The following is a 12,500-nucleotide window of genomic DNA, read 5'->3' as shown; positions in this document are numbered from 1 at the left end:
CACGCTTGGCGCCAATGAGTTTTTTATTTGATTTGAGAGAAAAAAGAAGACTATGCCTTCGCGCTATATGAAATATAAATATTAAGTAATAATAGCATGGCACTTCGAATTCGATATAAGAATTTTTTTTACCCTTAAATTATGTATCGAAAGAGTAGTATGAGATAAAAGGCATTTCCGATTTTATACGATCTATCGGGAGTCCTATTTCAGCGTCACAAACTTTTTTGTTTTCACACCGGGAGCTCTTAATCTTAACAATATTTATGTTATGAAAAAATATGAAAATAAAAAAAAGAAACTTTGGGATTGCTAAATAACAAACGAAATAAATATATAAAGCAACGGAGCCATCATAGTATTTTTGAACTAATCCAAAAAGAAGGGTGGTTATTGGATCATTTAACAACCTGAATCTGATAGACCCTATATTTATTTATTTTAAATTTTTTCCATGTAAGTGTAAGTAAGGTAAAAAAAAGTTAATTCCATTATAGAGCCGTATGCAATGCGCAAAAGAAGATGCCTGTACGGTTGTTCAATTATATCTTTTTTTATTATTATTCTTTATCTCTTCACCTTTCATTATGCGAGATAGAATAAACATTTATTATGTTATATCATCAGGGTAATGATCCACCAACCTGCTGCCTCTTTTTATGAGGCACAGACGGGAGAATTTATCTTGGAAGCGGAAGAACTACTGAAGCTGCGCGAAACCCTCACAAGGGTTTATGCACAAAGGACAGGCAAACCCTTATGGGTTGTATCCGAAGACATGGAAAGAGATGTTTTTATGTCAGCAATAGAAGCCCAAGCTCATGGAATTGTTGATCTTGTAGCGACTGAATAAAAAAGAAAAAATAACAAGGATTTCACACGAATTCGTTATTTGAGATTTTATCTTCTTACCGGATTTAATATTCTATTATTTAATATTCTATTAATTAATCTCATTAATCTATTAATATAGAAATAAAATAATTCATAAGCATCCGGTTAAGATCGATCTAAACCAGCCCATTATGTATATGATTCAACATGCCAACTATTAAACAACTTATTAGAAACACAAGACAGCCAATCAGAAATGTCACGAAATCCCCCGCTCTTGGGGGATGTCCTCAACGACGAGGAACATGTACTAGGGTGTATGTGCGACTCGTTCAGATCATGGGCTAGGACAAAAGAAAGAAAACAATTGATCCAGTATCAACGATCAGTACCAGTGAATAGGATAGAATGGAAGAACTCCAGTCAATATCTAAAAATAAAAAAGATCTATCCTTCTATTATGGTATCAAATGTATGGTTTCCGTTGGTGCAAATCCAATCACCTCAATTTAAAAATTTTAAATTTAAGATGAGAAAGAATTCTCCATTGATAGCAAATGGTATCCATTAAGCAGGGGAAATCCTATTTTAAAAAGCAGAAAAATTCTGCCTTACTCTTGCAAGAACGGACTAACAGGGTCAGCTACCCAGCTAATCTTCACAATTAAATACCGTTACTGTATAAGTGGATATCGTTGTGAAAGACCTAGTACTGGATAATTATGGGTAGAGCCAAAGAGTTTGAACTGTACAAGTTAACAATAACATTGATTAAATGAAAGAAAGAAGGGCTCCGGTGTATAGAGAAGACCTCACCGTTTAAGAAGTAACCATAGAAACGATGGAACCCACTATATCCATTTATATTTATTACTTTTTTATTTACTATGTGTTTTTAATACCTAGTATCAATACAATTTTTTTTTTTTATAGGTGAAATGCCTAGAAAAAAAGAAAAAATCGTGGTCGGGAAGGTTATAATAGCAAAAGCCATTGGAATTTTTATTTTATACATTGGAAGAATCCGTTTTGTTATTAATAGACTAGGACACGGGAAGAGAATAACTGAAAGAAAGGAAATCGATTAGTTATTCATCAAAGTTTCATTTATTCAATGACCAGAATTAAACGAGGGTATATAGCTCGAAGACGTAGAACAAAAATCCGTTTATTTGCATCAACCTTTCGAGGGGCTCATTCAAGACTTACTCGTACTATTACTCAACAGAAAATAAGAGCCTTGGTTTCGGCTCATCGGGATAGAGGTAGACAAAAGAGAGATTTTCGTCGTTTGTGGATCACTCGGATAAATGCAGTAATTCGCGAGAATAAAGTATACTTTAGTTATAGCAAATTAATACACAATCTGTACAAGAGACAGTTGCTTCTTAATCGTAAAATACTTGCACAAATAGCTATATTAAATAAGAGTTGTCTTTATATGATTTCCAATGAGATCATAAAATAAAGAGATTGGAAGGAATCCGTTGGAATAGTTTAAATGGAGTTCCCTGGAGAATGAACTCTGGGAAGGTAGAGTAGAAATTAGTATGATAAAATATGATAAAGTCATCAAAATGAAGAAACACGTTCAATAAAAAATATTTATTCTTCTCCAATTTTTTTTTTTTTCTTACGAGTTGACTCGCTTCTTTCAAATTGTTTCTCATTATTAAGAAAAGGTAACAGAGATAAAATACGAGCTTGTTTTATAGCAATAGTAATTAATCGTTGTTGTTTTAAGGTCAACCTATTTACCCGTCTAGATAATATTTTTCCTTGTTCGCTAATAAATCGACTAATTAAACTCATGTTTCTATAATCAATTCGATCCCCCGATTGGATCGGAGGCAAACGCCTACGAAAAGATCGCTTGGATTTAAGAAGGATTCGCTTGGATTTATCCATGGTTTGTTTATTCCTTATCCTGAAAATCCCAATCCTATTTCGATCGGATCAAACATGATGTAGAATTAAGAAATAGGATTGGGTTTGTTTATATTTAAATAAATATATGTTATATATAATATGTAATTTTTCATCTTCCTTGGAAGACTGACACACGAGCGGTCGGTTCGATCTATTTCTTTATCTCCCCATGAATCGTATGTTTGTAACAACAGGGACAGAATTTTCTCAATTCCAATCGACCAGGCGTATTGTGTCGATTCTTTTGAGTAATATATCTGGAAATGCCCCTTGATTCCTTATTAACACGATTTCGAAGACAACTGGTACATTCCAAAATAACTGTTACTCGGACATCTTTACCCTTGGCCATGAACCTCCTTTGGTTTATGATTCACTCAATTCTTTAATTTTCCGATCCGGAGCAAGGAAGAATAAAGGACAAAAAAAAAAAAAAATAGAAGCAGGTAACTCGAAATCAAATTATAAAAGAAAGATTTCGTTGCAATCAATATAGTAATAATAAGTAATATAATGATTTCTAACTATATTTATAATTAAGAATTGCCGTACAGTATTTTCAGTTAAGTATCTTGTATGATATTGTTGCCCCAACCATCACATTTTCATTTCCACTCTATTATTAAATATTAATTTAATTTGAGCCTGGGCCCGAGTTCATAGTTTTGCTGAGGGCGAAACCACTTTTTCTTTGTTTTTTTTTTTTTAGAATAACTTATTCTAAAAAAAAAAACAAAGAAAAAAAGAAGGCAAGGGTAGGGATTAGTTACAGAGATTTGATTGTATCTCTAATCTTCTTCCCCCTTCTCATATCAATAACTAAAATGAAAAAAAGGGGAATATCAACGCATCCGGAAAAAAACGATTGATCTCTATCAATAAACCTGCCAAAGACCCGAACCATAAAGCACTTACTACCGGTGCCACGGAGAGATATGTTTTTAGATCTCGCATTTTAAAAACTCCTCTTTCTTTATTCGTTATTGTAATTTTATTGTAATTTGTAATACATAATGGTAATACATATATGACCAGATGTGTATATGTAGTTAATGACTGACCGCCTGTATTTGTACGCGGAGTCCCTAATTAAAATTAAAATGTACAAAATAGATATTTCTACCTGAAATTACTAAAAAATATTAATTTTTTATGGTAGGTTTCATATTTATTTCATACTTTATATAATATAAGTCTTTTAATATATTATATGTTTGTTATATGATATATGAGACCAAAAAGAAGAAATGAAAAGAGAATTTTTTTATATCAATGGAGGAAGTAAAGATGTGGAAAACAAGACAGGGATTCTCTACAATGACACTGTAGACCAATTGAAAGGGATGTAGCGCAGCTTGGTAGCGCGTTTGTTTTGGGTACAAAATGTCACGGGTTCAAATCCTGTCATCCCTACCTATTACTTATCTTATGAGCAGTAACGAGGGATCAATTGAGATAAATTGGACATACATAATAAATCTTTAATTTTATGATATATATGCAAGATGAATTGGGGTCACAAAATCTTTATTGTGATAATGATAAATAATGATAATAAGGCGCTCTTAGTTCAGTTCGGTAGAACGTGGGTCTCCAAAACCCGATGTCGTAGGTTCAAATCCTACAGAGCGTGATTCTGTGTTCTTGTTAATTGCGTTAGGTCGAAAGTTACACTTAAAAAATTGAACAGCAATCTAAATTTGACCTCCCGCGGATTAAAGGAAGTAGGAGGTCAATAAAAAAAGAGATGTTAATTAATCAAAGGTCCAACTGATCACCACGTCTGTATTGTAAATATGCAGTTACGAATAATCCGGCCAAAGTAATAGGAATTAGACCTAAGACGATTCCAAATAGAAAAACTTCAATCATTTCAATTTGTTTGAAAGGGGAAAGGGGAGGTAATATTTATCCTTAAATATTAATCTGTATTGACTATAAATCTCAATGACCAAGAATTGGAAATTGATACGTTAAGTAACTGTAGAAGATATGAACTGCCATAGAAAGATTTTTTTATGAATTGTTCATGTTCATTTAATTAATTTCAAATAAGTCGTATCTTGCTCAGACCGATAAATAGAGCTGAGGTGATAGTCAAAGCTGCTAGTAGAAAACCAAAATAACTAGTTATAGTAGGCATGAAAAGGCTAAATGAAATATGTTCTTTTTATACATATGTTTATAAAGCACTTCCCTAAGTTTCAATTTTTGAAAGATACGAGGATAAGCAAAAATACCAACCAATTGAAAGAATAAATTCAATTGAAAATGTTTGATTCATCTATTATTATAGACGATACTAACAAAAATAGAGTAACATAAGTAAGAAATCAATTCATCATTTGTGACATTTACCCATGTCGCACTTTTGAATCAACAGATTCATCGGTCAACTCTGGAGTTGACTAAACTAATATATGCATATAACTAATACATGTATATATATAGAATATTTAAATTTAAATTATAAATAAAGTAATAATAAGAACTTTTTTTTTATAACTTTATTCACAAAATTAAACTTTCTTTGAATCACTAATCACTGTGGAATAAAATTGGAAAATCATTTTGATCGTTTTTTATTGTATCGAAATATCGAATACATTTTTTTTTTTTCGAACTACAAGTGCCCTTGTAATGCACTTTATTTTTTTACTTTAAAGTGAACTCAGTAGTAGTTCATTCACATAATCTTGCGATTGAAAAGAAAAAAAGTATCGCATGATAAGATCAATCGAAACTAGGTTTTACATTTTGTCTTTCCATATTAGAAAGCCCACCCTTGTAATTAGGTCAAGAAGGACCCCCTTTTTTCCTTTGTTTGGGTCTAATATCTAATACAATAATGCGTGCATCACGAATATTGATTATTTTTTTATTTATTCGTTGTTCTCTTTCTTTTATTGAACTACTATTGTTACTTGTTACTGGGCGGCTAACCGATTCCTAAAAAAAAAGGATTCCAACAAAAAACATCTTATACAACCACAAAAAAGTATATTTTTAGATGTAACATCTAATTGAATCGTGAGAATATGACAATCTCCTTCATAAATTATTGGAAACCAACCCGTCGGATTCACATTTTACCTGATCTTCAGTTTCTAGTCCGAAGTCAATAATGAAGAAAACCCTTATACTACAGGAATTTGAGGAATTTTCTATTAATTTTCTATTAAATGGTACAAAATTCTACATCGACAAGTAACAAGAAAAGAAGAAAGAAATTATCTAACACTTCATTTCGATACTGATTGTGAAATTGCATTGCTGTGTCAGAAGAAGGATAGCTATACTGATTCGGTATACTCTAAAGACACCCTTGGTACAATATTGACGATCTCACAAAGGTTTTATTTCAGTGAATTTCCATTTACTGATTTCATCTTTTACGGAATCGACCCCCCCCCCTGACTGTACAAGAATATGCGGAGCTCAACATGTCTGGAAGCACAGGAGAACGTTCTTTTGCTGATATTATTACCAGTATTCGATACTGGGTCATTCATAGCATTACTATACCTTCCTTATTTATTGCGGGTTGGTTATTCGTCAGCACGGGTTTAGCTTACGATGTATTTGGAAGCCCTCGTCCAAACGAGTATTTTACAGAAAGCCGACAAGGAATTCCATTAATAACAGGCCGTTTTGATCCTTTGGAACAACTCGATGAATTTAGTAGATCTTTTTAGGAGGCCCCAATGACTATAGATAGAACCTATCCAATTTTTACAGTGCGGTGGTTGGCTGTTCACGGACTAGCTGTACCTACCGTTTCTTTTTTAGGGTCAATATCAGCAATGCAGTTCATCCAACGATAAACCTAATCCGAATCATAGAGCTACGACACAATCAAACCCGAACGAACAAAGTGTTGAATTGAATCGTACCAGTCTCTACTGGGGGTTATTACTCATTTTTGTACTTGCTGTTTTATTTTCCAATTATTTCTTTAATTAAAAAAAAGAATATAAGAATTCTCTTATCCCATTCGGAAAGATATCATCTCATAATTATCTATGGCTGTTTATGTCTCGAGCATGACCACTTGATAAAATGTGGAGGAAAGTAGGACAAATGGCCGATACTACTGGAAGGATTCCTCTTTGGATAATAGGTACTGTAGCGGGTATTCTTGTGATCGGTTTAATCGGTATTTTCTTTTATGGTTCCTATTCTGGATTAGGTTCATCCCTGTAATAATCGGATGAACTGAGTTGTAGACATGAAAGCATAAGAACTCAACGGGATCCCCCTCGAATCAGACAAGGAAAGAGGGGGTAGGTCCCGTTGAGTTCTTAATAATCATAATATTTTTTTATAGATGTTTCAAAAACCTCCACTTTTTCTGATAATGTTTTTGAAAAATTAACTTCGTTAAGGGATTCAGAACATCTGTTACTCAATAGTATCTGTCAATACTTAAAACGAAGAAGGAATCACTCTATTTACTCTTTTTGGATGACTCACAATTATATATACTATATATTTCTATACTAATAGCATAGAACCTTACTCTATTTAATCTAACAAATATTTAATCTAATAAAAGTTAAAATTTTTTTTTTTTGAAATTGAAGAAGTTCTATTTGCTCAATAAACTTACCTATATTTATTTTTGTTTGTCCACTACCACTATTTACGTAATAAATCTAAAAAAGATTATGATAAACCTATAAAAAAATTTAAACTAAAAATAGAAATTTTTTACGAACGGGATCGAGAATCATTATTAATTCGACACAAGAAAGGGTTGTGGAAAATTCCGTTTCTTGTGTCAAGGACTAGTAGACGAACAATCCCCCCTAAAATCCTTTGTTCCTCTCATTTATACTTTGGTTTATATTCTCCGCTTATTTATCTTTTGTTTTGATTCTATTCAAATATAAAACTATTGATTCGTTCTATATCATACCGTTTGAATTTGGATTGAAAAAACAAATAAATTAAAGAAGAGTTAAGTAAAATCAAATAGCCTTCTTCACAATATACTATGACCAGTAATGCGGTATAAGTAATTCCCGAAATCCGGTAGAAGAAAGAATATAAACAAGCAAAATTTTTTTGATTATACATAATTACATAACATAATTGCCAACAAAAATTTGTTTATTTTTAGAGCTTGATGTTGATAAATCCGCGGATCTAGAAATTCATTTCGGACAATTGAACCTTCTCAAACTGTTTCTTTTTAAGAACCAAAAAGATTTGTGCCAAAATAACAGATGCCAAGAATAGCAAAAGACCTTGGACACGTAATGGATCTTGAAGTACTATTTCCGCATCCCCCTGACCAAATCCACCCACATTAGGATTACTCGTTAATGGTTGATCAAGTTGGATGGATTCGCCCTCTGAAACAAGAAGTTCCGGTCCTGGAGGGATAATATCAACCACTTGACGTCCATCCGATGCACCCGCTACGGTTATTTCGTACCCCCCTTTTTCTTTTCGTATGATTTTGCTTACTATACCTGCTGCTGTAGCATTATAAACATTATTGTTACTCTTGCTCCCGTCGGGATAAATCTGACCCCTTCCCCTGTTCCCGCCTACGTATATGGGATATTTTAAGAAGTGAACATCTTTCTTAGTAGCGGGGTCCGGGGAAAGAATAGGAAAGGTGATTTCACTATATTTCTGACCAGGAACAGGACCTATCACAAGAATATTTTTTTTAGTGGGGCGATAGCTCTGAAAAGACAGATTTCCTATCTTTTCTTTAATCTCGGGCAAAATACGATCGGGAGGGGCTAATTCAAACCCCTCGGGTAAAATAAGAACAGCCCCTACATTCAAAGCTCCTTTTTTACCATTAGCAAGAACTTGTTTCAGTTGCAGATCATAAGGAATTCGAACAACTGCTTCAAATACAGTATCAGGAAGTACCGCTTGTGGAACCTCGATATCCACGGGTTTATTAGCTAAATGGCAATTGGCACATACAATACGGCCAGTCGCTTCTCGTGGATTTTCATAACCCTGCTGTGCAAAAATGGGATATGCATTTGAAAGGGGTGCCTGGGTTATTATATATATCATGAGCGATACGGAAATGTATCGAGTAATCTCTTTCTTTATCCAAGAAAAGGTATTTTTAGTTTGCATGGTCCAATCATTGATCCCGAAAATTTATACAATAAAATTAGGCAGGTCGCTAGTATAGTTCCCTATCTATAATTTTGCTATTTACTTAAATATAAATAATTTTACTGGAATATTGGAGGAATCCCTTGGATGGGTAGAAAGAATAAGTACAATTTTTAATGTTTTGCTTATCCACAAAGTAACAAATATTATAATTGGATCGTTCGATCATTTTTCAGTCATTCATTGAATGATAAATCACTACAAGTGAAGGAGATACACGATTTAAATAACGAAAGATCCAATATTTAAAAATTGTATCTAAAATGACTGGAAAAGTAGAAACAAGACCGGATATAATTTGATCATTATGAGCAAATCCAAAATCTTTGTAGACAGAGCCAATCATTAGTTCCCAACCGTGGGGCGAATGGAATCCTATACATAAATCAGTTAATAAAAGAATAGAAAAAGCTTTTATTGTGTCGCTTAAGTTATATAGGAATTCTTGAACCCAAGAGTTAAGAATAACAAGTTCTTCATTACCTATAATAGAATAACCACTTAGAATAACGAAACAGATTATATTTGTCGAGAAGTGTAAAATTGTATGCGTGCGATCCTCATTGTGCATCTTGATCAATTGGATCGTTTCTTTGTAGATTTCGATGCGAGGCTTTTGTAAATGTGCTTCCGGGTATTCCTTTAACATTTCGTCCAAACGTAGGAGTTCCTCTAAGTCTATGAATTTTTTTAGAATACTCTTTTCTTGAATATCATTCAAAAATATTTCGGATTGCCTAGTATTCCACCAATTAGTAACCCAAGATTCCAGACTTTTATTAAATGAGAGAGAGATCCACCAAGGCAAAAATACTATAGATGCAAGATATAGAAGGGAAATTAATACTTTCTTTTTTGCCATTTTTTCGTCTGTGAATTTTTTAATTTTTACTGAACGCACCTCGTTCGTCGACTCTATACGATACTAATATTTCTATCAAGCATAAGTTCTATTACAAGTTATCGAGCCCATGAATCTATTTCCGATTTTTTTTTTGTGATTCAGTACAGTGGTTAGTCCTTGAATTTAGAAAGAATACAGAAATATAATAAGAAAAAGCCCACTTCAAATTAATAGTAGTCGGATTGCGAGACGAAAGAACTCCCGTTCTATCAAATATTTCTAAAAAAAAAAATTCTTTACTTTATTATATTATGATTTATTATGAAATGTTTTGTTTTAATATATGATGAATCTAGTATTTAGATTTGTTACTGAATTGAGTTAAGTGGGTTTACATACACATAAAAAAAAAAAATTGTGGACACAAACTATTTTGTTTTAGAATTATTTCGTAACGTTTGCTTTGGCTTGAATAAGCGTTCTGAAGAAACTTCAGTTAAGTTATGTTATATAAAAAAACGAGGATTCTTGAGTTTTTTCTCTCTTGCAAAGTATTCATTCTTCAGTTCCTTTTTTCAAAATACTTCAATTGGTACACGCAAGAAATAGGCCAATTCAGCAGCTTTTTGCTCAATTTCTCGTGGAGTCAAATTCTCATCAGTACGAGTCAAGGGAATGGCCCCCTGGCCTTTGATTTCCATATAAAGGACACGACGAGCATAAATACCTTCTTTAATTTCTATTCTGATGGACTGAATGTCTTTCATAAGGAATCGGAGGAATATGCGACGATTTTTTCCAGGAAATCCCCAACGAAAAATACACACTACGCCCTCTTTTATATCGAATCGATCATAACCACTACCTACATTCCACGAAATTGTGCACCACAAATAAGAGCTAATAAAAAGACCTGCGATCCCATAGAAAGACATCACGATCCCTTGTGGAAAAAAAATTATTTGCTGAGAAGGAAATAAAGATATAAAATTCCTACCAAAATAACTGGACGTTCCAACCAATAAAAACCCTAATGAACCTAAAAAAAGAATAAAGGCCCAGCAGAAATTACTTGTTTTTCGAGACCCCGCTATAAGTTCTATCCATATACGTTCTGATCGCCAACTCATACTATAACTAGACCTAGTTGCATTTTATTGGAATTGGGAGAATAACAAAAATAAATTTTATTTTACTTTTTTTGTTTCCGAAGTAACTCTCATCAACCAGCACTATTATGATGTGAACGTTTAGGGGTAATTCATCGAATTTCTTAGATCCAAACTAAAATAGTAACATCCCTTTCACATGATTTCCGAATACATATAGATATATTGACTTTACATTTCAGAAATTCTCCCCGATCCCGATCTATTTGAAAATAGTTATAATTCATTTACCTATAATATCATGTTTATACATACATAAGAGCTTATGCCCGAAGGAAGCCACATGTTATACCATATTCTACTAAATAGATATCCGTGTTATGATCCAAGTAAGTCTTGAAAAAAAAAAAAAGATTCGTCCTTATTGTATCTAAAAAATCTTGTTTTTTTGAACATAAAGAGATAAAGAAGCCATTGCAATTGCCGGAAATACTAAGCCCACTAAAGGCACAAAAATTGAGGGGAAGCTGTTGAAAGTTATCATAGAATGGGTACCTCGATTTAATATTTGTACCTGTTATTTATTGTTATATTTATTGTTTTAGATTAATATTTTAACCTTATCCTTATATTGTTATAAAGATATATTATAATTCATATATAATTGTTATATTATACTAAGTATACCTAAGTGAGTATATATACTTAATAGGGAGTATATAAGTATATGTTTTAATAAATATATATTAATTAATAAAATCCAATAAATATGTAAATAAATGGACCTATAAATCTTTCTACATGTTTCTACATGAAATATATGTATGATAATCCACCCTTTATATTATTCGTATTATTAGTTATTATCTTGTTCTTGTCTTATAAATTTAATAATTTTTAAAAATTTACTAAAGAAAGGATTTATTACAAATTCTCAAAGAATTCATTATAATAATACGACCCAACAAAAAGGATTTTTAGTGGGGGGGGGGGTTATTTTGGGGAGATATAGAAAGATGCAAGACCTTGTTAACCAATTTCACGGAAGAAAGAATTCACTCTTTTATTTTGTTTAATAGGGATTTCCTGGTTAGTAACCAGGAATATCGATAAAAAGATGATCTGGATGATTCTTTCTACAATTAAATCTTATGTTACCAAAGAAAAAATCCATTCTTCGTATTTTTACTTTGATTCCTATAAATTAAATAACTACTTGATCACCACACATAAAAAATTTTATTAAGTTTTAATAAATTAATACTCTTATTAAATTAAGACTCTAAGGCCCTACTTGATCTAATTTTGATTCAAAGGAAAGAAAGCATGTAGCCGAAATAACTCACCCAGAACGCCCTTTAAAGGATTACGTGGTACGATTGGATCGAATAAGCCCTTATGGAATAAATATTCAGCCACTTGTGAATCCTCAGGTACTGTCTTATTCAATGTTTGTTCAATTACTCTTTTACCCGCAAATGCAATGTAAGCATTGGGTTCGGCAATAATGATATCTCCCAACATACCAAAACTGGCCGTCACCCCACCTGTGGTAGGGGATGTAAGGATTGATACATAAAATAACTTTTTATTTGATTGATAATCATATAAAGCAGAAGATATTTTAGCCA

At 32.5% G+C, this 12,500-nt stretch overlaps 17 protein-coding genes and 2 non-coding genes across 20 annotated transcripts in view. All coding sequences in view use genetic code 11, as the record gives it.

Annotated features, from left to right (window-relative positions):
* The window catches only part of clpP (clp protease proteolytic subunit), a 2,026-nt gene extending 1,173 nt beyond the window's left edge, over positions 1–853 (top strand). Inside the window, exons 2-3 of the mRNA in view lie at positions 1–6; positions 626–853. The exon at positions 1–6 is cut by the window's left edge and continues 283 nt beyond it. Of these exons, the coding sequence (YP_004021690.1) occupies positions 1–6; positions 626–853 (234 nt within the window). The remainder of the gene's footprint in view (positions 7–625) is intronic.
* A 188-nt stretch (positions 854–1,041) lies between these two features.
* Positions 1,042–1,155, top strand: rps12 (ribosomal protein S12; one part of a trans-spliced gene, as the record gives it; the record has 2 gene entries for this part). Coding sequences YP_004021689.1 and YP_004021644.1 both cover positions 1,042–1,155 — 114 coding nt within the window.
* A 793-nt stretch (positions 1,156–1,948) lies between these two features.
* rpl20 (ribosomal protein L20) lies at positions 1,949–2,302 on the top strand. Its single transcript has one exon. The coding sequence runs from the start codon at positions 1,949–1,951 to the stop codon at positions 2,300–2,302; it is 354 nt and encodes a 117-aa protein (YP_004021688.1).
* A 137-nt stretch (positions 2,303–2,439) lies between these two features.
* Positions 2,440–2,742, bottom strand: rps18 (ribosomal protein S18). The gene has a single exon. It carries the CDS (start codon positions 2,740–2,742, stop codon positions 2,440–2,442), a length of 303 nt encoding a protein of 100 aa, YP_004021687.1.
* A 172-nt stretch (positions 2,743–2,914) lies between these two features.
* On the bottom strand, positions 2,915–3,115 carry rpl33 (ribosomal protein L33). Its single transcript has one exon. The coding sequence runs from the start codon at positions 3,113–3,115 to the stop codon at positions 2,915–2,917; it is 201 nt and encodes a 66-aa protein (YP_004021686.1).
* A 467-nt stretch (positions 3,116–3,582) lies between these two features.
* Positions 3,583–3,717, bottom strand: psaJ (photosystem I subunit IX). Its single transcript has one exon. The coding sequence runs from the start codon at positions 3,715–3,717 to the stop codon at positions 3,583–3,585; it is 135 nt and encodes a 44-aa protein (YP_004021685.1).
* A 385-nt stretch (positions 3,718–4,102) lies between these two features.
* On the top strand, positions 4,103–4,176 carry trnP-UGG. Its single transcript has one exon. It is a non-coding gene; the product is annotated as a tRNA-Pro (tRNA).
* A 146-nt stretch (positions 4,177–4,322) lies between these two features.
* On the top strand, positions 4,323–4,396 carry trnW-CCA. The gene has a single exon. It is a non-coding gene; the product is annotated as a tRNA-Trp (tRNA).
* Positions 4,397–4,521: 125 nt separating this feature from the next.
* On the bottom strand, positions 4,522–4,635 carry petG (cytochrome b6/f complex subunit V). The gene has a single exon. It carries the CDS (start codon positions 4,633–4,635, stop codon positions 4,522–4,524), a length of 114 nt encoding a protein of 37 aa, YP_004021684.1.
* Positions 4,636–4,810: 175 nt separating this feature from the next.
* On the bottom strand, positions 4,811–4,906 carry petL (cytochrome b6/f complex subunit VI). Its single transcript has one exon. The coding sequence runs from the start codon at positions 4,904–4,906 to the stop codon at positions 4,811–4,813; it is 96 nt and encodes a 31-aa protein (YP_004021683.1).
* Positions 4,907–6,206: 1,300 nt separating this feature from the next.
* Positions 6,207–6,458, top strand: psbE (photosystem II cytochrome b559 alpha subunit). The gene has a single exon. The coding sequence runs from the start codon at positions 6,207–6,209 to the stop codon at positions 6,456–6,458; it is 252 nt and encodes an 83-aa protein (YP_004021682.1).
* Positions 6,459–6,467: 9 nt separating this feature from the next.
* Positions 6,468–6,587, top strand: psbF (photosystem II cytochrome b559 beta subunit). The gene has a single exon. The coding sequence runs from the start codon at positions 6,468–6,470 to the stop codon at positions 6,585–6,587; it is 120 nt and encodes a 39-aa protein (YP_004021681.1).
* A 22-nt stretch (positions 6,588–6,609) lies between these two features.
* On the top strand, positions 6,610–6,726 carry psbL (photosystem II protein L). Its single transcript is given in 1 exon segment — positions 6,610–6,726. A coding segment is annotated over 1 exon segment (117 nt).
* A 117-nt stretch (positions 6,727–6,843) lies between these two features.
* Positions 6,844–6,966, top strand: psbJ (photosystem II protein J). Its single transcript has one exon. It carries the CDS (start codon positions 6,844–6,846, stop codon positions 6,964–6,966), a length of 123 nt encoding a protein of 40 aa, YP_004021679.1.
* A 945-nt stretch (positions 6,967–7,911) lies between these two features.
* On the bottom strand, positions 7,912–8,874 carry petA (cytochrome f). The gene has a single exon. It carries the CDS (start codon positions 8,872–8,874, stop codon positions 7,912–7,914), a length of 963 nt encoding a protein of 320 aa, YP_004021678.1.
* A 214-nt stretch (positions 8,875–9,088) lies between these two features.
* On the bottom strand, positions 9,089–9,778 carry cemA (chloroplast envelope membrane protein). Its single transcript has one exon. It carries the CDS (start codon positions 9,776–9,778, stop codon positions 9,089–9,091), a length of 690 nt encoding a protein of 229 aa, YP_004021677.1.
* A 557-nt stretch (positions 9,779–10,335) lies between these two features.
* Positions 10,336–10,890, bottom strand: ycf4 (photosystem I assembly protein ycf4). Its single transcript has one exon. The coding sequence runs from the start codon at positions 10,888–10,890 to the stop codon at positions 10,336–10,338; it is 555 nt and encodes a 184-aa protein (YP_004021676.1).
* Positions 10,891–11,299: 409 nt separating this feature from the next.
* On the bottom strand, positions 11,300–11,413 carry psaI (photosystem I subunit VIII). The gene has a single exon. It carries the CDS (start codon positions 11,411–11,413, stop codon positions 11,300–11,302), a length of 114 nt encoding a protein of 37 aa, YP_004021675.1.
* Positions 11,414–12,168: 755 nt separating this feature from the next.
* accD (acetyl-CoA carboxylase carboxyltransferase beta subunit) overlaps positions 12,169–12,500 on the bottom strand; it is a 1,476-nt gene continuing 1,144 nt past the window's right edge. Inside the window, exon 1 of the mRNA in view lies at positions 12,169–12,500. This exon is cut by the window's right edge and continues 1,144 nt beyond it. Coding sequence (YP_004021674.1) covers positions 12,169–12,500 — 332 coding nt within the window.

The sequence above is a fragment of the chloroplast genome of Prunus persica (genome assembly GCF_000346465.2).
Source record: "Prunus persica chloroplast, complete genome".
Classification (NCBI taxonomy): domain Eukaryota; kingdom Viridiplantae; phylum Streptophyta; class Magnoliopsida; order Rosales; family Rosaceae; genus Prunus; species Prunus persica.
This window is presented reverse-complemented; position numbering and strand designations above follow the sequence as displayed.